Source organism: Aquarana catesbeiana, linkage group LG01 (genome assembly GCF_042186555.1).
Source record: "Aquarana catesbeiana isolate 2022-GZ linkage group LG01, ASM4218655v1, whole genome shotgun sequence".
Taxonomy (NCBI): Eukaryota; Metazoa; Chordata; class Amphibia; order Anura; family Ranidae; genus Aquarana; species Aquarana catesbeiana.
Window position 1 is genome coordinate 502,003,825 of NC_133324.1, and position 27,444 is coordinate 502,031,268.

Here is a 27,444-nt window from a genome sequence, read left to right on the forward strand (position 1 = left end):
TCGGTTGGACTGCTTTTGGACATCCCAAAGGTGAAAGATTGCCTGCATCCCTCGATGGACAAGGGAAAAAAAATAGTATTTTTGTACTCATTGTAAAAACAATTTCTTGAAGTCCACAGGGACACACATGTCCCATCCCTCTGTGTTTATGGTCATGTCAGCACACTATTGCTACAAAACTGAGGCATTCAGGTTGTAGGATGGAGTATCCTGGGTTGGCCTACAATTTTTTGCCAGTGTAAAATTCTCCTGTTGGTGGCAGTATGACCTAAAGGGTGAAGACTTCATGTGTCTCTCAATGGGCTCCATGATAGAATTTTTTTTACAGTGAGTAAAAAAAAATCCTGTATTTGCAAATAAAATTTTTAACGTGCATTGGAAACTCAGATGACTTTGTGTTGGTACTGTACAGTGTTCTACATTTGTGTTCACATGAAGAAGTGAGTTAGTGCCACTAACATATAGGTTTCCTTCTTTCACAGGCTTTCTGGAGGTCCTATCATGTGCGATGTGGGTTGGAGGCTAGGAAAAATGCAGCCGTGTGCATCCAGGCTGCCTGGAAAAGTTATGTACAGAGAAAGATCTATGTTAAGCAGATTCAGTTGATTCAGATATTGCAGGCATATTGCAGAGGATTCCTACAGAGACAAAGGTAAAAGAGGAACTTCAGTGAATGCATTTTTTATACAGTTCTCTTTAATATGTTGTCATACAGAATGCACATCAATAATATAGGAAGATTTTTTTCTTGGATAGGCTTCACGGTCCTCTTTAAAATGCATTACTATGATTTTCTTCTGTTTCTTAATAAATCGGGCTCTGGTTTTTAGCAGCTGTGTTATTTTACTCTACATTTAGAATGAGAAAGACACTGCACTATGAATAGGTGTTTGACCATATGGGTGTTTTAATCTGAAATAATTTTGTTTTAGCTTGTGCAATCTTAAATCGTGCAAATCGCAATAATTTATAACTTGGATGACAACTTTTCTAAATTGGCAGTACTTTCTTAATTTCATATGTAAGTAGTTTGTTAAGAAATGCTGTTTACAGCTCCAAACGTATTTAAAAAAAAAAAATTATTTTTTTTCCTTTTGCATTATTCAGTTCCTAAAGGGACAAAGTACCTGTAGTAGTTTGTCCCATTTCCTGTGTCTCCTTTAACACTAGCTTGTAATTGGTGGACAGGGCGCAGCACTGGAGGGCAAGGAAAAAGCTGCCTTGATAGTGAGTGCCTGTCTCTGGCTTCCAGCATTTGCCCAAGGTAAGCAGTAGCAAGAGGAATGCAGATTATGGTGAGGCTGACACACATCACTCGCCCTGTAGCTCATTATAATATCAGCCGCCTTCTTGCTAACTGCGGTTGCCGGGATGCCGTGCACAAGGGGGAAGCCCTGTCCGACATTGCAGCTAATGTTACAGGGCACCTAGGAAGATGGGACAAAGTACATCAGGTAGTTTGTCCCAACAAAAACTAGATAATGTAAAAAAACATTTCTCACATTAGGGTTTGAGCGCAGAAGACCAGTCACATAATTTCCTGGCCCAAGAAAGCTTACAATTCAGTGTCCTTACTAAAGCCATTTAAAACACTTAAAAATTAGGGCCAGTTTGGGTGGAAGGTAATTAACATATCTGTATGTTTTCTGTATTGTGTATGAATACACACACTGTGGGGATAGTGTCCTTATGGGAATCAAGGCTCTTGGGGGTGCAACATAGGATTGCTGTTCACTAAAGCTATCAAAAGATGGATGGAATTTTGGCTGGTTTAGAAGGGACTGGCCGAGATATGAACCATCTATGAGCAGGCTGATTGTACCCAGGTCAATCCATCCATTGACTTTGGTACAAATGGCATGTTGCATTTTAAGCATGCGATTATTGCCTGTGGCTATAGCCACTAGCAGTAATCTCACTGTGTTCTACCGGCACGTTTCAGGAGAAGAAATCGCTTAATCTATAGCCTGCTTTAGATTGTTAGGAAGATATTTACCATAGCCATCAAAAGTGTGGTTCATGGAAATGCTAGAGGTCATGCTGTGAGAAACCCTGCTCTCGCATGCCAATGTGATAATGAATTTTATATTTCAGGGTCAAGGTCATGTTAGAGGAAAAACGGAAAGCAGAAGAAGAGAAGCGAAAGCAGGAAGCTGCTGAAAAAGAGAGGCAAACCCTGTTAAAGGCTCAAAGGGAAGAACAAAAGAAAATGGAGGAGCAGAAGGAAGCCAAAAGACAGGCTGAGTTGAAACAAAGTGGTGCCTCGGGAATAGAGCCTGTGACACCAAGTGCACCTGAAAATAATACTAATGGAAAACAAACTGAAACTTTCCTAGATAAAGGGCCAGTGAGGAAAGAAAGAAATCTTTTCAAAACAACTGATAGGGAGGAGAGGATACCAAAAGAGAATGAACATAACAGGACTATTAAAGAAGAGAGCTTGGGCGGAAACCACAATTCCCAAGCACAACAAGCAAGTGTTGAGGACAATGCCACTGCATTAAATGTAGATCCTTGGATACCCCTGAGCCCCAAAACCGAAACAAACCTTTCAGACAGAAATTCTGCCAGGACTGAAAGGGAGAACAGGAGACAGAGGTGTCTGATGCATGATATGCTGCAAAATAAACATATATCCACCTCACTGGTTGAGGCTGAAAAGGGGGAAAATGGTGCTAAAGAACAACTTCATACTTGCAGTAAGGATGAGGTAACTGAGGTACCTCGGGAGGAAAAGTCAGACCAAGAGAAAGAAGTGGCTAAAGCAGACATGACTGAAAAGACAAATAATGATCAAAATTTAGGGAAACCTTTAAGGCCCTCAAATCTTCAGTTAAATATTCAGCAGGTTTCACAAAAGCAGTTGTCTGAGGAGACAAACAAGCAAAACACACCACAGGATGCGGATATTCCCAGTGTTGGGATCATACAGAGGTACAGCGATCACGAGAAGTTAAGAAACAAAGCAGAAAAGTGGAAAGAAAAAAGGCAAAATGAAACTAACCTGTTTGAATGTGAATCTACAAGCACACCTGATAGAGATGCAGTGCATCTTCGACAAGACAGCAAGGAAGTGCTACCAAGGTTTGGATTTATTCTTAAAGCTGAAACAAAGCAGATCTGGGGGACACAGTAGGCATCTATGTTTTATAAGCTGTGCCTACTGGATGTTAAACAGAAATTCTTCTGTGTGGTTATATCAATATTTTCCAAGGTATGGCACGTGCACCATTGGTGGGTACACATTTTTATTTTAGATGGTGTACAGCAAGGCGTAGGATTTATTATATTCAGGACAGCTTAGTGCAATTGTTAACTTTTTCTGGTGTCACCCATCATTGACAATCTCACTAGATAGATAATGTTAACGTATTCAAACAAAAACAGCCTGGTGGTACTTTTCAACCTTTTTGTAACTCTGTTGACATCACTGTTCTTATTGAATACTGACTCTTAGAGAGCACGCTACTGGGATTAGAATGAAGGGGAGAACACTCGGGGAAGAGTGTGAATTTGTGGATTGGTTCCTGATCAAGACTGTGCGGGGCGGGTGGCGGCAAGACCATTCAGAGGGGTGCCAAAGCTTACAAATCATGTGACCGCTCCTTCGCTGATTGAAAAACGCAACTCTTTTACAAACAGGCAGCAAGCGTATGAGGAGTGGGGAAACACAATTTTTAACCTAAACTGCAGTATCCTATACTTGCAGTTTAAAGTGGTTCTAAACCAAAACCATTTTTTGTCTTAATGCATTCCCTGCATTAAGGTAACACCCCCCCCCCCCCCCCCCCCAACCTTACCTGTTCTAGCCCCCTTGCCCTAAACACTTATCTAAATCGATCCAATGCTGTGCCTGGCTCAGGCGCATACGCATGGACTGCTATGGGAGCACTCATAAGAAGAAGTCAACGTTTGCAGGGGACCACCAAAGAAGAGGTAAGGGACCGCTCTGTGTGCAGTATCATTGTTCACAGATGCACATTAGTTGCACCCACCACAAGTATAAACACTGACTGACATTTTTTTTTTTTTTCTTGTTGCCAGACTTAGAATTCTAAACCTCAGTATAGTTTTAATGTGTTTTTTTTATTTAACAGAGCGAAGGGGATTGTTGGAACTACACAAGCTTCAACAGATATACAGTCTTCCTGCATTCCTCAGGTTAGTGATTGTCTAAATCCCTAATGCCCAGCCTGGGCCTCTGAACACAGTAGTCTGTTTTTCCTACCTATATGCTTACCTCAAGCCTGTGAAGCAAAATATTCTTCAGATTGAATTCCAGTATCTCTAAATGGCTTGGTTTATTTATTTCAGACTTTTCTATGCTGTACATCCCTTTATCCTTTAAAGCTACAGTTTATGTACGCATTTTATAGCATAATTACATTTAATACAGGATGAGGTGGAAATATTGACACCGCCCCACTTCTCCACCGCGTCCAATCAGAGAACACTTTGCATTCACCAAGAAAAAGGCATTCTGTGAATGGCATCCATGCAGAGTGAGCCACCCCTGTATTCACTATGCAGCAGCTGCTTGCCATAATACCCGGAATGTGGTGACGATCACTGCAGCAGTGGCACCTGCTACGGTCATTTCCAACTTCCACTGGGAACCCTCCAGTATGACACATGCATGTTTACATTAGTCCAAGCTTGACCAATGTGACAATGCTAGAAAATGCATACCTGGAATTTAGCTTTAATGTCAAGTAATTTTGCAGTTCCAAAGATTTTCTTTCTCGAACATCACGGGACACAGAGCCACAGTAATTACTGATGGGTTATATAGGTATCACTGGTGATTGGACACTAGCACACCCTATCAGGAAGTTCAACCCCCTATATAATCCCTCCCCCTTGCAGGGATACCTCAGTTTTTACACCAGTGTCTTAGGTGATGGACGTGTAAAGTTGTCCTGTGCTGAGCTCCAAAGGGAATATCCTAAGATCCTATACTGGGGCAAGCCAGGCGAACCGGATCCATTCAAAGTGTCTTTTCATGGCCGAATTGAATGGTACTCGGGCCTCGTGTCCGAAGAAACGAGGTTTTACCCGTAATGCTTCTCTTTTTAGAGAGCTGGACCCCGCAGATCAGAAAATGGCTTTAAACTTCCTAATTTCTGGCGAGGTGCTTTACGGTCCCAGAACTGTTGGATCCCCCTACTGATGGGGGCCCCAGTCTCTGACGGTTTTTTCAAACTGAGCCCACCGTGAGAGGTGAAGATTGGGTCTGTGTAAACAGCACCCTGCGGCTGGATAAGGTAAGAGGAGATTCCACAGAATTTTTGAGTTCTAGTGGCTTTTCTCCTTTAAGGTAAATGCATGCTATGCCTATTGTGACCACCGGGGGCTGCCAAGAGCACAAACCTACACATGCTGACTCTGTCTCAGGTGTTGTAATCGCTGTTTATGTCCCAGCGTCTCAAGCAGGCTGCAAACAGGTAAGGTGGAAAGGGGGATTTCTCATGTTTGAATGTTTCCCCCAGGCTAGAGAGGGGCCACAGGGGTCTAGAAAGTGGTTATACCACCCGGGCTCTGCGGCCTAATGGCCACCATCTCTCAAGATAGCCGTTCAGGCAGATCTTGTTACCAGCCTCCCTCCCTCCCCATCCCCAGCCTTTCTCCGGAAGCATGACAGGAGAGTCGGCAGCGCGGGAAGCGCTAGTTTTTTTCAAAACTCGAGGGGGGGGGCGGTAGAGGAGGGGGCGGGACGTCAGCACAGGTGCTTAGACTCCCACTCAGGCCAGCTGCAGGCTATTAGAGGCACTCTGTACAGGTGCACACAGCCTTCTGAGAGACACAGAGCTGACGGTCACATGTAAGGTGGGACACAGGCATTCTCCTAGGCAGCATTTACTGAAGTAACACCAGACTGAGCATTGGGTAGCAAGGCTTTTAGCCAGACTACATCGCTCAGCGGGCAGTGTTCATTTGTATACCTCACACCTTGTTGCTTTGCACTATGGGTAGAAGAGGTTCAAGCACCCCAGGAACCAGAGACACTAGGGGATCTCGTTCAGGTTCTGAGGGCCCCCTGTCGGCAGCATCCTCCCCCCCTAAAGATGGGCCAGGGACGGCTAGCCAGGGAGAGCCATCGGGGTCAGGGGCTACACCTGCTTCTGGCACTTCAGCCCCTGTATATATTACACAAGAGGTTTTTTCCTCAACCATTAATGGTCTAGAGGAAAGATTAATGGCCATGATTACGTCTTCACTCAGTGGAAGAAAACGCACTAGGCTTTCCTCTGTTCCCCAAGACCCTCAGACAGAGGAGCTCTGGGATAAAGGAGATGAATCCCTTTCAGAGGATCCGGATGGGATGGATGATTCCTCTTCGGAGGATTCAGGTGGAGAGGGACCCTCTGCGACTGCCCAAGAGGAGAAAGTCTTAGTGCAGATCCTCACTGGATTGGTCCGCTCCACATTTAAGTTGCCCATACCTGAAACTGCTAAAGAATCCTCTTCTGCTTTGGGGTCCCTGAAACCTTTCCAAGCAGCACATGCTTTTCCTGTTTATACTTTACTTGAAAAGCTTATTTATTCTGAGTGGGATCACCCAGACAAACCGTTTTTTTCCGCCGAGAAAGTTTTCAACACTTTATCCGATGGAAGAAAAGTTTATTAAAATGTGGGGAATACCGGCTATTGATGCCGCCATTTCCTCCGTAAATAATAGCCTGACTGGTCCTGTAGACAATGCTCAGATGCTCAGGGATCCTGTAGATAAAAGGATGGAATCCCTATTGAAGGATGTTTTCTCCTTAGCAGGATCAGTGGCCCAACCTGCAGTAGCAGCGATTGGAGTCTGTCAATACTTAAGAGACCATGTTAAGCAGGTCATCAAAGTATTACCTGAACAGCAGGCCCAGGGGTTTGCTAACCTTCCAGCGGCCTTATGCTTTGTGGTTGACGCCATTAGAGATTCTATCGTGCAAACCTCCCGTCTTTCACTGGGGTTGGTGCATATACGTAGAATCCTATGGTTGAAAAATTGGTCAGCCGAAGCACCATGTAAGAAGAATCTCTTGTGGGAAAAGCACTCTCTTACCTGTCAAGAAGAAGAGTAAGCGTCCCTCTTTCAAACGGACTCTTTCCCCAGCGCCGGGGGCTTCAGCCTCCAGGCAGTCTCGACGGCCGCCTCCATCGGGGTCCAGAGACAAGAGTCAACCCCAGGGACAAAAGAAGTCCTGGGGAAAGAAGCCTACTAGGCAAAACACTAAGACCTCTGCATGAGGGGGCGCCCCCGCTCACTCGAGTGGGGGGAAGACTGCGACAGTTCTCAGAGCTCTGGCACGAGGACTTCCAGGACAGATGGGTAGTCTCCACGGTAACCTTAGGGTACAAGCTGGAGTTTCAGGAATTCCCTTCTCCTCGGTTCCTCAGATCAAATGTTCCCAGAGACCCAGAGAAGAAGCAGTCGCTCCTTCTAGCGTTAGAGCGACTTTTGTCGCAGGAGGTCATTATGATAGTTCCCGCAAAGGACCAGGGATTGGGCTTCTATTCCAACCTTTTTACGGTCCAAAAGCCAAATGGGGATGTCAGGCCTATTTTGGACTTAAGGGATCTGAACCGATTCCTAAGGATTCAATCCTTCTCCATGGAATCAATTCGAACAGTAGTTCCCACCCTGCAGGGAGGAGAATTTCTGGCATCAATAGACATCAGAGATGCATATCTGCATGTGCCCATTTTTCCTGCTCATCAGAAGTTTCTGCGCTTCGAGGTAGGAGGGCGCCATTTCCAGTTTGTGGCTCTGCCTTTCGGGATAGCCACTGCACCTCGAGTGTTCACAAAGATCTTGGCTCCTCCTCTGGCCAGATTAAGGGCTCAGGGTATAGCTGTCATAGCATACCTAGACGACCTGCTCTTGATAGACCGGGCGGTAGCCTCTTTGAATGGAACCTTGAGGACCACGGTCAGGTATCTAGAACACCTGGGTTGGATCCTCAACTTAGAAAAGTCTTTCCTAAAACCAGTAAGAAGACTGGAGTATTTAGGTCTGATTATAGGTACAAGCCAGGAGAAAATATTTCTACCCCAGGCAAAGATCACTGCTTTGAGAGAGCTGATTCTGACAGTAAGGACCAAGAAGGGTCCCTCAGTCCGCCTTTGTATGAGGCTACTAGGGAAGATGGTGTCTTCATTCGAAGCAGTTCCCTATGCTCAGTTTCACTCAAGAATGCTGCAACACAGTATTCTGTCGACCTGGAACAAGAAGGTTCAGGCATTAGACTTTCCGATGCACCTGTCGCATGCGGTGCGTCAGAGCCTCAATTGGTGGCTCATACCCGAAAACCTGCAGATGGGGAAATCCTTTCTACTGGTTACCTGGACGGTGGTAACAACAGATGCCAGTCTGTCAGGTTGGGGAGCAGTTCTGGAACAGGCTGCGGTCCAAGGGGTATGGTCCAAGACAGAGAGGACCTTACCCATCAACATTCTGGAGATCCGGGCGATACATCTAGCTCTAAAAGCCTGGACTATCAGGCTACAGGGTTGTCCGGTCAGGATCCAGTCTGACAATGCCACAGCAGTGGCTTATGTCAATCATCAGGGAGGCACCCGGAGCCGAGCTGCTCAAAAAGAGGTGAACCAGATCTTAGTCTGGGCAGAGATGCATGTGCCATGCATATCGGCAGTTTTCATCCCGGGAATAGAAAATTGGCAGGCGGACTATCTAAGTCGCCAGCAGTTACTTCCAGGGGAATGGTCTCTGCATCCCGACGTCTTTTGGGCCATATGCCAAAGATGGGGGGTTCCAGATGTAGATCTCTTTGCATCCCGATTCAACAAAAAGATAGACAGATTTGTAGCAAGGACAAAAGATCCTCTTGCATGCGGGACGGATGCGTTGGTGATTCCGTGGCATCGGTTCTCACTGATTTACACATTCCCGCCTATTCTGCTATTACCACGACTCCTTCGCAGGATCAGGCAGGAAAGGAAGTCGGTACTTCTGGTGGCCCCCGCTTGGCCCAGAAGGACTTGGTATGCAGAAATAGTAAGGATGACGGTGGGTTCCCCGTGGACCCTACCGGTACGCCCAGACCTGTTATCTCAAGGTCCAGTGTTCCATCCTGCCTTACAAACGCTAAATTTGACGGTTTGGCTATTGAGACCCACGTTCTGAAGAGTCGTGGGCTCTCAGGTCCTGTCATATCTACCTTGATTAATGCAAGGAAGCCAGCTTCCAGGATGATTTATCATAGAGTCTGGAAGGCTTATATAACCTGGTGTGAATCCAGAGGTTGGCATCCCAGGAAATATGTCATAGGTAGAATCCTTGATTTTCTACAGATGGGATTAGAGATGAAGCTGGCCTTGAGTACCATCAAGGGCCAGGTTTCTGCTTTATCAGTATTATTTCAGCGGCCACTTGCTTCGAATTCTTTGGTCCGAAACTTTATGCAGGGGGTGATGCGTCTTAATCCTCCGGTTAAAGCGCCCCTAAACCCCTGGGACTTGAATTTGGTCCTGGCTGTGTTACAGAAACAGCCTTTTGAACCAATAAGTCAGATTCCTTTGGTCTTGTTGACAAGGAAATTAATTTTTCTGGTGGCCATCTCTTCTGCTAGAAGAGTATCAGAATTAGCAGCTCTTTCCTGTAAGGAGCCTTATTTGATTATACACAAGGATAGAGTGGTACTACGCCCTCATCCTAGTTTTTTACCGAAGGTGGTTTCTGATTTTCATTTAAACCAAGACATTGTTCTACCTTCCTTTTTTCCAGATCCCTGTTCTCCGGAAGAGAGATCTCTACATTCGTTGGATGTAGTAAGAGCAGTTAAGGCCTATCTAGGGGCAACTACTCAGATCCGCAAGACGGATGTTTTGTTTGTGCTGCCAGAGGGTCCCAATAGAGGACAGGCAGCGTCAAAAGCTACCATTTCTAAATGGATTCGACAGTTGATCATTCAAGCTTACGGTTTGAAACAGAAGATTCCTCCGTTTCAGATCAGGGCACATTCCACAAGGGCTATTGGTGCTTCTTGGGCAGTGCATCACCGGGCCTCTATGGCTCAAATCTGCAAGGCCGCAACCTGGTCTTCAGTTCATACATTCACCAGATTCTATCAGGTGGATGTGAGAAGGCATGAGGATATCGCCTTTGGGCGTAGTGTGCTGCAGGCAGCGGTACAGGGTCCTCAGGTCTGATTGCACCCTACTTGGTCGTGGTTCCCCCCCCCTCAGGTAGCATTGCTCTGGGACATCCCATCAGTAATTACTGTGGCTCTGTGTCCCGTGATGTTCGAGAAAGAAAATAGGATTTTTTAAAACAGCTTACCTGTAAAATCCTTTTCTTTCGAAGGACATCACGGGACACGGGACACAGAGGTCCCGCCCCTCTTCTAATACACTATATTGCTTGGCTACAAAACTGAGGTATCCCTGCAAGGGGGAGGGATTATATAGGGGGTTGAACTTCCTGATAGGTTGTGCCAGTGTCCAATCACCAGTGATACCTATATAACCCATCAGTAATTACTGTGGCTCTGTGTCCCGTGATGTCCTTCGAAAGAAAAGGATTTTACAGGTAAGCTGTTTTAAAAAATCCTATTTTTCTTTATCGTACATCAGGGGACACAGAGCAGCCATTACTGTCTGGGTTATACGTCACCTACTGGTGAATGGACACTGACAGATCAAGCAAACAGGAAGTCCTCCCCTATATAACCCCCGCTACACAGGACGTACCTCAGATTGGGGGGGGGGGGGGGGGCGAGGACGGGGTCCTGTATAAGTTCACCTTACAGATTTTTCTGTAAAGGTAAACTTACCCTTTAAATGCATGTTTTGAATAAACACGTTTTTGAAAAAAAAGAAAAATATGGGCATCAGTGCACTTTAAGTGCCGGTTCACACTACAGCGACTTGGGATCCAACTTGTCAGGCCTCAAGCCGCCCCAAGTCACTGGACATAAGAAATTCCATTGAAGTGAAAGAGAGCCGTCTTAATGTACACTACTGAAGTCCCCCTGGGATGCAGGAGCGTGTGAGAGGACGAGAGTGAGTAAGATGCTTGTCCTCCGCTTCAAGACGGAGAGTGGCCGGTGTGCTGAGCCTTGCATTCTGGGCACCACTTGAGGACCGGTTCGTGTTTCAGAGGGGGCGCCTGGCTCCCACCCCCCACCCCCGGTTTCTTTCGCAGAGCATGGAGTGTCAGCCTGGCTCTGGTACACAGGGTGGAGAGTGGAAGCCACGCTGGGCACGAACTTTCGTGGTCTCACGAGAGTTCGAGGGACGGAGAGCCCGCTGATGGATCTGCTGACCTGCTAACGAGCCACGGTGCTCGGTAGATGCAGAAGGAGCTGGAGATAGTGTGGAGGCAGCGTGCTCGCTGCAGTGAGTGCCATTGGTGGCTCTAAATCCCTTCCTTAATAATTCAGCAATAATCTTGGGGCCAAAGAAAGGAGAGGGGAAAAGTCTTGGATTAATATGTCCAAAAAACGAGGTCCAGAGAAACAGCCGCTCCAGGATGGGTCCCAGCTGACGCGCGCTGCGAAGGAGAGGGGGAACCAAGCGGCTGCAGTCGCAGCAGCCAAACTGGAGCGATATGCCCATTCAGCTTCCCTGTCACCTGTTAAGGGGGGCTGCCAACAGGTAATAATGCAATCTAAAACTCAGACGGGCAGAACGAGGCGATACTGGCAGAGAGGAGATATGTCGAAAACCCAATGATAGGCCAGATAGGCAAATAGAATGGCTAGACAAGCAACAAGCTTATAAAATGGCAAATATGAGTAAGACAGAGAAAAAACGATTATTTCAGAAACCGTGTCAATTTGGTGAAGGGTAGAGTGTGGGTCGTATATTGTCCCTATTGATTAGATCTAACACCCCCCCTCCACTGTTTCGGCCGTCAGGGCTTTAAATGGAAAAATTCCTACCGTCGCGACTGAGATATTACATACATTTAGTGAATATTATAAGTCGCTGTATAAATCTAAAAGGGAACTGGAAATGAGAAAATAGATGACTTTCTCCAGGGAATAATAATCCCGACTCTGACAGAAAATGACAAAAGGCACATAGATGCTCCGGTGACCCTAGATGAATTGCAGCGAGCAGTGGCTGGAATGCCCAATCAAAAGTCGCCAGGCCCAGACGGGCTTCCAATAGAAATATACAAACAATATGGAGGGGTATTGCTCCCTGAACTGCTGAAGACACTGGGGTGGGCAATGACCAATGGGAGATTGCCCACCTTAATGTCGGAAGCCACCATTATTGTAATACATAAAGAGGGGAAAGACCACCGGGAAGCCTCCTCCTATCGCCCAGTTTCACTACTTTGCACGGACGTAAAAATCTTGGCCAAAGTCCTAGCAACCCATTTAAACAGTTGTATTCAAAAACTTATACATTCTGACCAGTCAGGTTTTATTCCCAATAGGTCAACTAGCATCAACATTAGAAGAGTCTTTTTAAACATGCAGATTCCAACAGAATGGGGGCTCTAGGGCCATATTGGCATTGGACACCGCCAAGGCCTTTGATAACCTGGAATGGGACTATCTATGGAGAGTATTAGAGAGATTTGGGTTTGGCCCCTCCTTAATAAGATGGGTGAAAATACTTTACAGCACACCAAGAGCAAAAATTTAAATCAACAATGAATTTTCAGATCTGTTCAAGTTAGAGAGAGAGGGACGAGACAGGGCTGTCCCTTGTCCCCCTTACTATTCGCTCTCTTGATGGAACCATTAGCAATTATGACTCGATCAATGCCAGATATACAGGGGTTACAGAGTCGGATGGGGGAGGACAGGATAGCACTGTTTGCTGATGATGTCCTGTTTTTTCTTGGGGATGTTGAAACTTCATTGAAAACAGTGATACAAATGGTTGAAGAGGTTAGTCAATTATCTGGTCTGGTTGTCAACTGGGACAAATCGGCTTTATTACCAGTCGACCCACTTGGCAACCAGATACCGTCTGGAATTCCCCACCTCAAAGTTGTTGTAAAATTGAAATACCTGGTTGTTTGGATTACAAGTGATATAAAACAATATCTCAATGACAACATAGCACCATTACTACCTAAATTAAAACAAAAAGGAGATATCTGGAGCCGACGCCCATTATCTGTAGCAGGACGTTGCAATCTAATAAAGATGATATGGCTACCACAGATATTATATATTCTTCATAACTCCCCAATTTGGTTAGGCCAAAAGTGGTTCAAAAAAATAGAATTCCTTTTTAGGGACTTAAAGCGGGGGTCCACCTATCTATCGTTTTTTTTTTTTTTTAGTTCATTCACAAACTTTTCTTCTCAGCATTACATACTCACATATTGTGTGTAATATGTCCGCCTGTGTCAGATTTCGTCGGAAAGAATAACTTATATTATTCACTGCAGGCGGTTTCCATCTTCATTGTGGGCATTTGAAGCCCACAAGCATTTATTTCCTGGATGTGGTGAATGCTGTGCTCCCAGCATTCACCGCTCATACCCGCACATGCTCAGTGGCATCCTGGGAAGCCTGAGACTAGCTCCCAGGAGTCTGGGAGAGGCTAGAAACACGCCTACTCCCACGGGAGGAGAACCAGGAAGTGCAAAGAAGAATAGAAAAATAAAAGGTAATTACGGCGATTTAATTTTTTTTTAAATGGCATGTCAGCATCTAGGCAAGGAAGAGAATACATACAGATATTGTTCAAAATTTGGGTGGAACCCCGCTTTAATTTGGAAAAAGGGCCAATCTGGAATTAGTTTGCAAACTATGCAGCTTCCAATTCAAGAAGGGGGTATGGCGGTCCCACACCCAAGGTCATACTTTTTGGCATCCCAGCTCCAACATCTAGCAGGCTGTGGCGCTTTTGGAGCGGGGAATTCTAATGGTAGAATGATGATAATGGGGGCCCCACATAGCATACTAATAGAGGTACTAGAGGCAGACCCATTTATTTATATATGCCCGACGATAAAATTAGTAAAGTATGGCAAGTGTCGAAGGCACTGTTGGTTGGGGTACGGTGGGATATCGGAATATGCCCCTTTATGGAACAATAGAAAATTAGCGGAAGTAATAGGTATAGATAGGCCCATGGAATGGGAGAGACAGGGCATTAACCGGCAATGTCAATTATATGAGGGTAATCTTATGAAAACATTCCAATGTATGAAACGAGAGTTTAATATTTTGAATAACTTTTTATAAATACCTTCAAATTACACGCTATTCAAGCACAGTTTAGGTCACAGTCAATTGAATGGACCCAGATCCCCACTCTCTCAAAAATAATCAACACAGATACATCTAAAGGCCTAATTTCAGAGCTGTGTGCTAAATTGGAGGCTAAAACATTAAACAGAGTAGGACCTTCTAAGAGTAAAGTGGGATAGGTGAAAGATGTGGGGCCAATGACTGTGGAAGAATGGGATAGGATTTTGAAACAAGGAGAACTGGTGTCGATTTCTCCTTCACAGAAGGTATCTCACTTGTTCCAAATACATAGTCTACTATACCCCCCAAAAAAAACGTTTAAACTCGGGTGGAGACAAAACGATGAGTGCCCCAGGTGCAGGGCGACGGGATTTTATTCACATGGTATGGAAATGCCCAAAACTATTTAGATATTGGGTGGAGGTAGTGGACAGGATAAATAAAATCTTTAAAACTGTAATATCGCCAATTGCCAAGACATGCCTATTAAGGGATATGGAGGAGGCTAGAGGCTCGAATGATGCCATCAGAGTAGTCTTAAGATGCCTATTTCAGGCAAGAAAATTGCACAGAAATGGCAGGCACACACACACACTCCCCCGCCCCGACTGTGGAGAATTGGGTTGAGATTATCAACTCAATGACTTGTACTGAAAGAGTGTTTTATATTAGGCAAGGCAACTACAGGAAGTTTGTGAGAATGTGGAAACCTTGGCTGGACGAGATGGGGTGTCCCCTATAGGGGGAGGGTTGGGAGCGGATAGAGCTTTTTCCTTTTGTTCACCTTTTGCTGCTCCCAGCCCCCCTTCCTGGGAGATCTTGGATGTTCCTCGCCCCTGTATTTATCCCTTTTGGGAGTGTTGTTTTCTATTCCCTTGTGTGGTTCTCCAGTTAATAGAATGCATGCATAACCAATGACTAGGTGTTGTGGGTGAAGTCGCTCCGACTTGAGAAAAGGTTCCTGTACTACTTCAAGGCGACTTCTAACCAACTTGTACCCATAAATTTAAATTGAAGTTGTTTCCAAGTCGGATCCTTATCTTAATTGATGTGCTTTAGATCCGCATTACAGGAAGATTACCCAGGAATTCCCCGAAGTTGCCTCGCAAAGTCGTGCCCATTTACGGCAGTGTGAACTGCCTCCAAGGAGTTGTATCTCCAGTATAGTGTGCGCTTGGTCTGCAGAAGCTTATTTTTTCTTTTATCACTGTTCTGAAGCAGCATAGAGGCTGCATTGGGTGCTTATGTGCTTGGCTAAATCCTGCAAGGCTAGTATGGGGCCAAGTGCAGTTGAGCAGGTGCATGCTTGCAAACTGGCTTAAACGCACGGTTCCTTAAACGCACGTTTCCATAAAGATACGTGTTTCCATAAAGATACGTGTTTCCATAAAGATACGTGTTTCCATAAAGATACGTGTTTCCATAAAGATACGTGTTTCCATAAAGATACGTGTTTCCATAAAGATACGTCTTGGCATAAAGATACGTCTTGGCATAAGGATGTATGTTGGCCTATCTCTTTGGGAAACCAAATGGTGAAAGCGAAGATCCCATACGTCCTCCCAATCATAGTTGTCAAGCTTGGGCATGTCTCTTGCCCATCTCTGCCGGAGGTTGTTGAGATTGGGAAGGGATGCCAACGTTAAGTGATTATATAACACCGAGGTGGGTTTCTCAGCGCATTCCGTTCTAAATCTATGTTCCAAATCAGATCTTTCCAATTTTAGGGAGGTGGTGAACTGACTATTGAAGACGTTAGACAACTGAAGGTACCTGAATAGGTGGGAGGGTGGGATATTATAGTAGTCGGTAAAAGATGCGAAGGATCGTAAGCAGCCTCTGACCACTGAATGGAAAATAAGTTTGACATTATATTTAGTCAGTCGGTCGGTCTATAGGAGGCGCATGCTTTTGGGTCTTTAAGGGGTTTGTAGATAAGAATTACATGGGCTTCACTCATAGAGGGATGCTAATAGCGGGGCAAGAAGGTCTCCATTGGCTTTATAAAATTCCGCTGGTAGACCATCAGGCCCTGGAATTTTTCCATTAGAAAAAGACTGTATAATTATCCGAACCTCATCTGGGGAAATGGGGCGAACCAAAACAGAACATTCCTCATCAGAAAGCCAGCCAAGGGCCACAGTGTCCAGTAGAGGGGAAAAAAATCAGATGAGGCAGCTGTCAGTGACAGCGAGGTGGTGTACAAGGTAGCATAATACAATCTGAACTCCTCCAAAATGTCTTCTAGAGAGGTAAGTAGCCTGCCAGATTGGGATTTGATCTCCGGAATCAGCATTAGGGGAGTATCATGTTGAGACAATAGCGCCAAAAAACGGCCGTTCTTATCTCCATGCTCAAAAAAAGTTTGTTTACATTTAAGGAGGTTCATCCTGGTGACCTCAGCCATATTTAGATGTAGCTCTATTTTAGCTGACTCAAGAGAATCAAAATTATAAGCAGTGGGTTTTGAAGAGTGAGCACTGGTTTGGTCAATAACCTTAGTTCGCAGGAATTGCTCCTCAACGGCTTGGTTGCGTTTAACTGCAGCTATGGAGGAGATATAGTGGCTTCTCGTAAAGGCTTTAAAGGCATCCCATTCTATATCTGAAGAGGATGTACCCCCATTTATATTCCAGTACTCCTGCAAAATGTGGGGCGTTTGTTCGGAAATATCTGGGTAGGAAACCCAGTGAGCACTTAGTCTCCACAGGGACCCACTAGGATGGGGTCTAGTGCGGAGGACTACTTCAAGGGACAGTGGTCTGACAGCCCGCTAGGCAGGTATTCGGTTCCCACTACATCTACCAGGAGGGAGGGATTGGCAAAAGCCAGGTCAACGTGAGAAGAAGTTTTGTAGGAGGAAGAGAAGCAGGAATTCATTTTTTTCTTTTTCAGGATATTTCTATCTCCAAATATCAGTGAGGCCAGCTGCCTGTGCCCAATTCAACAGATCTCCTGAAAATTGCTTAGTTGGAGTGGGCCTGTCCTAATGTAGGGGACATGGTAGAATTAAAGTCTCCCATGAGCAGCAATTTAGCCGGGCAATGGGGGACAATCCTTGCCAGAACTGTATAAAGAATATCTGAGAAGAAGGGGGGGGGGCATATATAGCAGATATCACACATTTTCGTTGCCACAGTGTCATTACAACAATCGCATACCTCCCCGAAGGATCCATGTGCACATGTTTAACGACACAGGGCAGCTTCTTGCTAACAAGCACTGGCATAGTTTGAGAAAGTGGCATGGAAAGTCTTCTGGATCCAGGGCTTCTTCAGTGTCATAATTTTGCTGCCTGTGAGATGCGTCTCTGGAAGTAGGATTATGTGTGGAGCATGGGGCTTAAGGTATTAAAACATTATCACCCTTTTAAATTTAGAGCCCTCTAACATTCCAGGATTTAATTTTCAATTCGTCAAATGTGCGTGGTGTCATGAGGAAGTGGGTAATAAGAAGTGGAAGGTATGAGTGAACCCGAGACCAGACGACATATGTAAAGCAGCAAAATATACAGTCTTTGATAACGCCCTGGGGGAGGGGCGAAACGCGTCGACGCAACATCCTGCCTACGCATAACCAGCAACTAGTGACCAGTGACATCACTTCCTGGAGTTGGTGGAACGCACGCTGACTAGCGGCGAACCGACCTAGTATCTGAATGCCTGCTCTGCATGCCGGTCCCGTGAGTAGCGCTTATATGCGCAGGTGACCCTATGTTATCTTAAGGTTTTACACCATCTACTTTTTCTTTCTCTTTTGGCGGAACGCGAGTCCTTGTGATCCTCCAAAGCTTCCTTTCGTGCATCTTCAACATCAGTATACCGTCTGCCCTGTTTACTATACGGATGAATTAGTTGGTAGTCTGCCAATTGTCTCTCCTATGGAAGAGTTTTATTCAATCAAATACTTTTAGTTTGCAAATTTTGTTATTGATGACTTTTTTGTTTTACTATTCCACCTGGCATCTTCTTAGAGGCTCGCTTCTTCAACATTTGTGTTTGCGAATCCATGAGAGCACATATATTTATATTTTTGTATGAGTGCAGTGATAACCTTCACCTATATCACTTCACAGTTGCACATGTATAGTTTGCACATTTCTGATTCATCCTTTATTATATTGTAGGTATTTATTTTGTTCAGCACTTGGTGTGTTGTGTTAGGTATATATGCAATTTTCTTTTTGTATGATATTTTGTCATATTCACTATATATTTTTTCATATAGTGTATTTGGTTTTGACACTATTTATTTTTAGCAAGTTGCTAACGCAGTTCTTTTTGGTCATATATAAAATATATAGGAGCCATTGACATATCAATACAGTAATGATATCTATAAGAAAGGAAAAAGGGAAAAAAAAGAAAACGGCAGAGCATATAAGCAAAACTCTAACATAGAAGTCCTAACAACTTGGCACGGAGGTGCCAACCTTATCCTTAACTGAGCATCCCAACATGGGACAGCCAGGGATGGATCTCATCCCAAAAACTACAGTGCCTTGCAAAAGTATTCACCCCCTTGGCATTTTTTCGTGTTTCGTTGCCTTGCAACCTGGAGTTAACATGGATTGTATGAGGATTTGCATCATTTAATTTACAGAACATGCTCACAACTTCGAAGATGTGTTTTTTTTTGTCTTTTTTTTTATTGTGAAGCAAACAACAAAATAACAGAAAAAAGTCAATGTGCATAACTATTCACCCCGCTAAAGTCAATACTTTGTAGAGTCACCTTTTGCGGCTATCACGGCTCCAAGTCCCTTTGGATAAGTCACTGTGGGGGTGGTGTTCTTTGGATGATGTGATGTTTGGGTTTACGGCAGACATAGCGTTTTCTTTGATGGCCAAAAAGTTCAATTTTATTCTCATCAGACCAGAGCACCTTCCTCCATACATTTTGGGAGTCTCCCACATGCCTTTTTGCATACTCAAAACGTGCCATTTTTTTTTTGCTGAAAGTAGTAGGTTTCTTCTGGCCACTCTGCCATAAAACCCAACTCTATGGAGCGTACGGCTTATTGTCGTCCTATGTACAGATACTCCAGTCTTTGCTGTGGAACTCTGCAGCTCCTCCTGTGTTACCTTAGGTCTCTGTGCTGGTTCTCTGATTAATGCCCTCCTTGCTCAGTCCGTGAGTTTTGGTGTGCCGCTGTCTCTTGGCAGGTTTGCTGTTGTGCCATGTTCTTTCCATTTGGTTATGATAGATTTGATGGTGCTCCTAGGGATCATTAAAGATTTGGATATTTTTTTTATAACCTAACCCTGACTTGTACTTCTCAACAACATTGTCCCTTACTTGTTAGTTCCTTGGTCTTCATGGCAGTGTTTGGTTAGTGGTGCCTCTTGCTTACTGTAGGTGTTGCAGCCTCTGGGGCCTTTAAAAAAAGGTGTGTATATACAATGACCGATCATGTGACACTTTGCACAGGTGGACATAATTTCCCTAATTATGTGACTTCTGAAGGTAACTGGTTGCACCAGAGCTTTTTATGGGCTTCATAACAAAGAGGGTGAATACATACGCACATGCCAATTATCATTTTTTTTATTTCTGAGAAAATAGTGTTATTTATATATTTTTTCTAATTTTACTTCAACAGCTTAGACTATTGTGTTCTGATCCATCACATATAATTCAGATAAAAAAAAAAACCATTGAACTAAAGGCTGTAATGTAAGAGTATAGGTAAAAAGCCAAGGGGGGGGGGGGGGTGAATACTTTTGCAAGGCACTGTAGGTAAACGTACTTGTCACATTCAATACCCTATGCCCGGGGGGGGGGAACCAAGTGTTGTGGAGTGTTCTCAGCCAAAAAAACAAGAAGACTGCAGTGCCCAGTCTATGCAAGCTGTAAGGGAAAAAAAAGGGGGGGGTGGAATATAGTGCATTACCAAGCTTCAGTAATTCGGGCTCTTCACATGGCAGGATACCGTTGACGAAAACAAGAGCCTGTATAGGGAAAGCCAGTCAGAAGGTAGCCAGGAGACGATGGCTCAAAAAGGGTAGGTCCTCCAGCCAAGTGGAAACCGCATCAGGGGAGTCAAAGAAACGGGCATGATCTCCATCCACAATTCGGAGCCAGCTAGGATACAGCAAGCTGAATTTGATGCCCTTCTCTCGGAGTCGTCGGATCTCCATGAATGACCTGAGACGTTGTTGGATCTCCAGGGAATAATCCGGAAAAAGGAGAATTTTAGAATTTTCGTAGCGGAGGTCTGGCTTATTCCAGGCTGCTGCCAGGATTCGATCGCGATCTCCATAGTTCATTAGGCGAAGCAGGAATGGCCACACTGGAGCACCCGGATTCGGTGGGGGGGCAGACCCTATGGGCCTTCTCCAGCACGAATGTAGGCGGAAGGTCCCTCAGATCCAGGAGTTGAGCCAGAAAAGTGGCTTAGAGCCCTCTGCACGCTCTGAAAGGCCCAGGATCCACACATTGTTGCGGCGCAGACGATTTTCGGTGTCTATGGCCTTGTCCTGGAACGCTCTCACCTGGAGCTGAAGTTCATGGAGGTTAGCAGAATCAGAGCAGACCACATCCTCCACCCGCGATATGCGGTCTTCTGCCTCAGACACGCGGGAGCACAACTTGTCCATGTCGTGCCTTATCAAGCTGACATCCATAGTCAGCCCATACATTTTTGCTGTAAGTGCCTCCTTGGCGTTAGTCGCGGCCAGGATCTCTGCTCCTGTGGGGCCGCCAGCAGCTGGATCTCCGGGGGGTGTCTGTGTTGCCGCCGACATAGTGCTTGGCCTTGTGTCCAAGATGGCTGTGCAAGAAGAGGGGCGGGGAGCACTGACCTGTGATCTTGTGGTGCGTGGCGTTCAGATCGCCGGAGCAATGTAGTTCCATCTTGGGGGACCCAGGGTGAAGGATGGGGTGAGCAGAAAGGAGGAAAAGAACCCAGCTGTAGCGACACACATCTTTCCTCTCTCATGTGCCAGCTACGCCCCTCCGTCCTCATCCATCTTTATTGCCTAGAGTGATTTCTAGTTTTAATTTTAATCAGGGCAGTGTCTTGCCTTTTTATTTTTCTCCTAATCCACAGTCGGCAGAAGAAAGATCGCTACGTACTCTATTTCAGGCGTTCAGGATCTACTTGAGTTGTCGACACAGGTCAGGAATCCTGGTTTGTGCTGCCATGATCAATGATTCCTATGGTTTAAAGAGCAATCCCATTTTTTTTCTGGGGATAGTTTCTCTGCCAGGTGTGGGGAAGTATATTGGGCCATCCATCAGGTGTTGGTGGCCCAGGTGTGCAAGACCACTATTTGATCTTTGGGTTATACATCCACAGGGGTTTTACCAGGTGGATGTCAAGAACATGGAGGATACTGCCTTTGGCCTCAGCATATTACAAACAGTAATAGTGGCAGTTTCTGCGATGGTGTCTCCCTTCCCTCAAGGGTATTGCTTTGGGACGTCCCAGATAGTAATGGCTGCTCTGTGTCCTATGATGTACGATAAAGAAAATTGGATTTTTCCTACAGCTTACCTGTAAAATCCCTTTCTTACATGACAGGAAGTTTATTGCTTGCTACAAAACTGAGGTACTTCCTGTGTAGGAGGGGTTATATAGGGGAGGACTTCCTGTTTGATCTGCCAGTGTCCATTTACCAGTAGGTGGCGTATAACCCAGATAGTAATGGCTGCTCAGTGTTTCGTGATGTACTCCAAGAAAAGGATTTTACAGGTAAGCTGTAGAAAAAATCCAATTTATTGAGATCTGTACATATGGAACATTCACAGGGGGAATTTATCAAAACTGGAACAGCTGGAATCTGGAGCAGTTGTGCATGACAACCAATTAGTTCTATCTTCTGTTTTCAAACTGAACAAGCTGAAGATAGAAGCTGATTGGTTGCCATACACAACTGCTACAGATTCTGGCTGCTCCAGGTTTGATAAAAGTTGACTTAAAAGTTATTAGGTACGTTGTAGACATCTGAAATAGCTTTTCAGTAAAGGTGTTAATATATAGCATTAGCAAACAGTAAATCCATAGACAAAATATTTTTCCCATGTCATTGAGCGTTACTGACCATTCTCACGATGTATGTCTACAAGTCAGCCAGGTTATTAAAAACTGTGCATTCCGTATGTTAATCTACAAATCTCTTTAATGTGCACCTAAAACGAGGGAAATATATGGGCTACCATTGCTAGCTTCCTGAAAATGCTAGATAAACAGACAAAAATAAAATAATGGATCAGGGACAAACATTTCAACCCATTATACCATCAGGACCATACCCTTCCCTTCCCTCTTCCTTCAGCGTTTCTAAAATTGTTAAATGGGTCAAATATTTACCAGGCATTTTGGATTTGGTAACCATCGCTTTTAGAGAATTTTGAAATTTTGCTAGATTACTTTTTTTTGAAAGCTAGTCTTTTCATAAGAATAGTATGTGCTGAGTTTAGCCGTAACTTTAAAAGACTATATCGTTTCAGTTATTCGCCATCTGCGTAAGGTAACCACTTTGGTTGCAATACATAATTTATGGCCTGTCAAGGTTGGAGTATTTCTCTATATACCAACAGTGCCAGTTATGGAGATCTATATTTTTAACTAAAAGGCTACATACTATTAGCCAAGGGCTTAGGAAGTTTTTACAAAGCCAGAGGATATAAATGAGGGAGCCAATTTGGACACAGTCTCTTCAACTTTGAGAGGATTGGGTAGGGTAATATTTTGAGAATAACACATCTACCGTGATGGCTACTACAGTAAATAGTGGCGCTAAAAGCAATTGGCATATTATGTAAACATCACCCACTGATTAGGTGAATGAAATTCCCAAAGTAAATAAAATGAAAATCCAAATCGTTCATAATATCCTCAATGAAAAAGATAGGATGGTTGTAAACAAAAAGGATCCTGCTTGACAGACACCACACAACATGCAGGTTGTGTCACCGCTCTCCTATAGTCCAGAATGAAGTCAGAACACCAATGGCAGATAGCACTGATCGCGAGTCGGTTGGCTGCTGGTTTTCCAGCATGCTCCTCCGACAGAAGCCAGCCAAAACGCTGACATACACACGGGCAGAATGTCAACTAGTATATTTTGTACTGGCATTATGTCCATGTGTACAGGGTTTAGGGATAGACCGATAAACTTGTGAAAAGGAAGCCTAAAGCACCCCCTGCTGAATTAAAATAAATTTACAATATTTAATTCTTTACCAGAATATTAATAACTAATTGTATAGAGGTTATGTTGTAGTCACGGACATATTTAAAAAAGAAATTGTATAAATGGTAATTTTCCGCAGAGAATGAATACATATTTATCTTTACAACTGTTTGCCTTTAAACAGGGAGTTTAACTTTTATAGTAATCGCTCTGACACTGTAATATCTCTTGTGCAGCTACCGCCTCTGTCAGCTGACAATGATAAAGAACAAAATAAGCCTAATCTTCAGAAAAAGAAATCCGTTGAAAACAAGGCTCCTCCAGACAGTAGTGCACAGTCCACAGACAAGTGAGTGTTTCCAAAGAGATCATAGAGTTTTGCTGACTGTTGACATATATTACTACATCTGATTAGATAAGTGACTTTGTTTATATTAAAAGTCAAATAAATATTTTGCTTACCACAGGCATAGCTACAAGAGCCCTCTGTATAGGCTTCTGGGCAAAAAGCCTGACAAAAAGAACAGCAAAGATGGCCCACTCACCCCAGATGGCACAGAACAGCCATCTTTCCTTCACTCTGCCAAGGAGCCTTTAGCAACAAAACGATCCCTAGATGGTATGTATCATTACTTGCTCTGTATCACGTTACCTTGTTCGTGAAACTTGCCTAATAGTACTGAACTTTTTTAAAGCATATATATATATATAATATATATATATATATATATATATATATATATATATATATATATATATATATATATATATATATAACACATATACACATACAGTGCCTTCAATAAGTATACATAGCCCTTGAAAGTTGTAAATGTATACATAGTCCTTGAAAGTTTCCACATTATGTCATGTTGCAATCAAAATTGTAAATGTATTTTATTGGAATTTTATGTGATAGACCAACAAAAAGTGGCACATAATTGTGAGGCGGAAGGAAAATGATAAATGGTTTTCATTTTTTTTTTTTTTTTTTTTTACAATTATCTGAAAAGTGTGGTGTGCATTTCAGTGGTGGCTGGTGCTCAAAATTTTTTTTTGGGGGGGGGGGGCGCAATTGCAGCCTCACTGTACCATCAATTGCAGCCTCACTGTACCACCAGTTGCAGCCTCCCTGTACCACCAGTTGCAGCCTCCGTGCCCTGTCAAACGCAGTCACTGTGCCCCATCAAACACAGCCACTGTGCCATATCAAATGCTATCAGTGTGCCCCCCGCCCACCATCTGTACTTGCTGTGCTTTGGTGGCGGTGGGACAGCTCCTCAATGTCTTCTCCCGTCCTCTGCTATAATTGGACGCCTGATAGGCGTCCAATCACAGCTCCTGTCATTTCAGCCAATCAGGTGGCGGGTAACAGATCCTAGCACCTAATTGGCGGAGAGGCGGTTTAGTGTTAGGAAAGCAAATATTCATTCACTTTTCTAACACAGCTGAGTGACCTGGGAGCGCCCAGATGGGCACTCCCAGGTCACCTTTATTGACGCCTATTAAAGCCTATGGCTCTAATCAGGTGCTCAAAAAAAAAAAAAAAAACCCTGCCGTTGTAAATCAGCTGCCCAGCGCCCCAAAAGGGGCCGAGTGCCTGAATAAGGGGTGGCAGCAGCGGCCATAGATAGCTATTGCTGCTAGAGGGGTGGCAGGAGAGAGGGGGCGGCGCCTGTGCGCCCTTATGGACGCACCACCACTGGTGCATTTGTATTCAGCCCCCCAGTCAATACTTTGTAGAACCACCTTTCGCTGCAATTACAGCTGCAAGCGTTTTTGGGTATGTCTCTATCAGCTTTGCACATCTAGAGTGACATTTTTGCTCATTCTTCTTTGCAAAATAGCTCAACCTCTGTCAGATTGGATGGAGAGCATCTGTGAACAGCAATTTTCAAGTCTTGCCACTGATTCTCAGTTGGATTTAGGTTTATCTTTAACTGGGGCCATTCTAACACATGAATATGTTTTGATCTAAAACACTCCATTGTAGCTCTATCCGTATATGTTTAGGGTCGTTGCCTTGCTGGAAGGTGAACCTCTGCCCCAGTCTGAAGTCTTTTGCAGATATCGGTAAAGGTTTTCTTCTAAGATTGCTTGTATTTGGCTCCATCCATCTTCCCATCAACTCTTACTATCTCCCCTGTCCCTGCTGAAGAAAAGCATCCCCACAACATGTTGAAGCCACCACCATGTTTCACGGTGGAGATGATGTGTTCAGGGTAATGTGCAGTTTTAGTTTTCCGCCACGCATAGCATCTTGCTTTGAGGCCAAAAAGTTCAATTTCGGTCTCATCTGACCAGAGCACCTTCTTTCATATGTTTCCTGTGTCCCGCACATGGCTTCTCACAAACTACAAACAGGACTTCTTATGGCTTTCTTTCAACAATGGTTTTCTTCATGCCACTCTTCCATAAAGGCCAGATTTGTGGAGTGCACGACTAATAGTTGTCCTGTGGCCAGATTCTCCTGCCTGAGCTGTGGATCTCTGCAGCTCTTCCAGAGTTACCCTGGGCCTCTTGTCTGCTTCTCTGATTAATGCTTTCCTTGCCTGGCCTGTGAGTTTAGGTGGACGGTCATGTCTTGGTAGGTTTGTAGTTGTGCCATACGCTTTCCATTTTCGGATGATGGATTGAACGGTGCTCCTTGAGATGTTCAAAGCTTGGGATATTTTATTATAACCTAACACTGCTTTAAACTTTTCCACAACTTTATCCCTGACCTGTCTGGTGTGTTCCTTGGCCTTCATGATGCTGTTTGTTCACTAAGGTTCTCTAACAAACCTCTGAGGGCTTCACAAAACAGCTGTATTTATACTGGGATTAAATTACACACAGGTGGACTCTATTTACTAATTAGGTGACTTCTGAAGGTAATTGGTTCCACTAGATTTTAGTTAGGGGTGTCAAAGTAAAGGGGGCTGAATACAAATGCACGCCACGCTTTTCAGATATTTGTAAAAAAAATTTAAACCATTTGTCATTTTCCTTCCACTTCACAATTTTGTGCCACTTTGTATGGAGGAAAAGAAAACTGCGCTAGTCCAGTGAACAATAAGGGTGGGCAAATCCCAAAAAGCTGCAATTAATGTGAGATAAACATAAATAAAAAAGAAAAAAATCATGCTAAATAAAGTCCAGAGTGAAAAATAAAATGCATAAAAAAATTGTGAATAAATGAAAGCAAGTCCCAATTATTGGACAAATGATGCAGATAATTATTCGCCAGTCAGTGGGTCACGTAAAATTATCACCATGTGAAATGCATGCTTACCAAATTGTAAGCCAAAACGTGCAGATGGCCGTAACCCCAGCCTGGGTTGTAGATCTTGTGAGATAAACCAAGACGTTTGGAATCCTCTCAAAGCAGATATGCATAGGTTCCACAGATGTCGGTATATATTAAATAATAATTCATCATCGCGTGATACTGTAAAAATTATTTTGTGCACAATAGATACAAAAAGCCCTAGCATCGTGACCAACTCAAGAAAGGACAAACGCCACCTTGTGAAAAGAGCAACTATAAGTGTCCCGTCACCACACAGAGGGCCTCCTTACCAGATGCTGGAGGCCCTCCGTGTGGTGACGGGACATTTGTGTGCCACTTTGTGTTGGTCTATCACATAAAATCCCAAAAAAGTTAATTTATGTTTTTGGTTGTAACATGCCAAAATGTGGAGAATGTCAAGGAGTATGATTACTTTTTCAACGCACTGTACATATACTTTCCATAAGAAATGAAACCGCAGCTCACAATACTGTGTTTGCAGCATTTAGGTGTCAGTCCAACTTCATTGTACATGCAGACATCTTGGGGAGTAGAACAATGCACTTAGTACTGCAGCTCTTTGAGATCAGGGATGATCCAGCACTGCCACGAGAAACAAGGGTGTAGTAAAAGTATACAATCACATAATAATAATAGTATACAATCACTTCCATCAAAGTTACTACTGAAGAACTTTTACCAGGACAATCTGGTTAGCTAGCAGTGGTGTAAAGATCAGCACCAGTGGTGTACATAGGTAAAGCAGAGCACCTAGCAGGGATGGTAGCTTTCTAGCAGCCCCCGCTCAAAAGTTGTGAACAGGAAGTGTCCACAGGGGCTCCAGTCTCTTGGTCAGTAA

The 27,444-nt window shown here is 44.2% G+C and overlaps 1 protein-coding gene across 9 annotated transcripts in view; it reads left to right on the forward strand.

The window, feature by feature from the left end:
• The window catches only part of MYO9B (myosin IXB), a 282,650-nt gene that overhangs the window by 186,938 nt on the left and 68,268 nt on the right, over window positions 1-27,444 (forward strand). For all 9 annotated transcript variants that reach the window (XM_073593007.1, XM_073592941.1, XM_073592970.1 and 6 more), the window contains 5 exons: window positions 483-652; window positions 2,095-3,084; window positions 4,098-4,161; window positions 23,551-23,663; window positions 23,782-23,933. In XM_073593007.1, coding sequence (XP_073449108.1) covers window positions 483-652; window positions 2,095-3,084; window positions 4,098-4,161; window positions 23,551-23,663; window positions 23,782-23,933 — 1,489 coding nt within the window. The remainder of the gene's footprint in view (window positions 1-482; window positions 653-2,094; window positions 3,085-4,097; window positions 4,162-23,550; window positions 23,664-23,781; window positions 23,934-27,444) is intronic.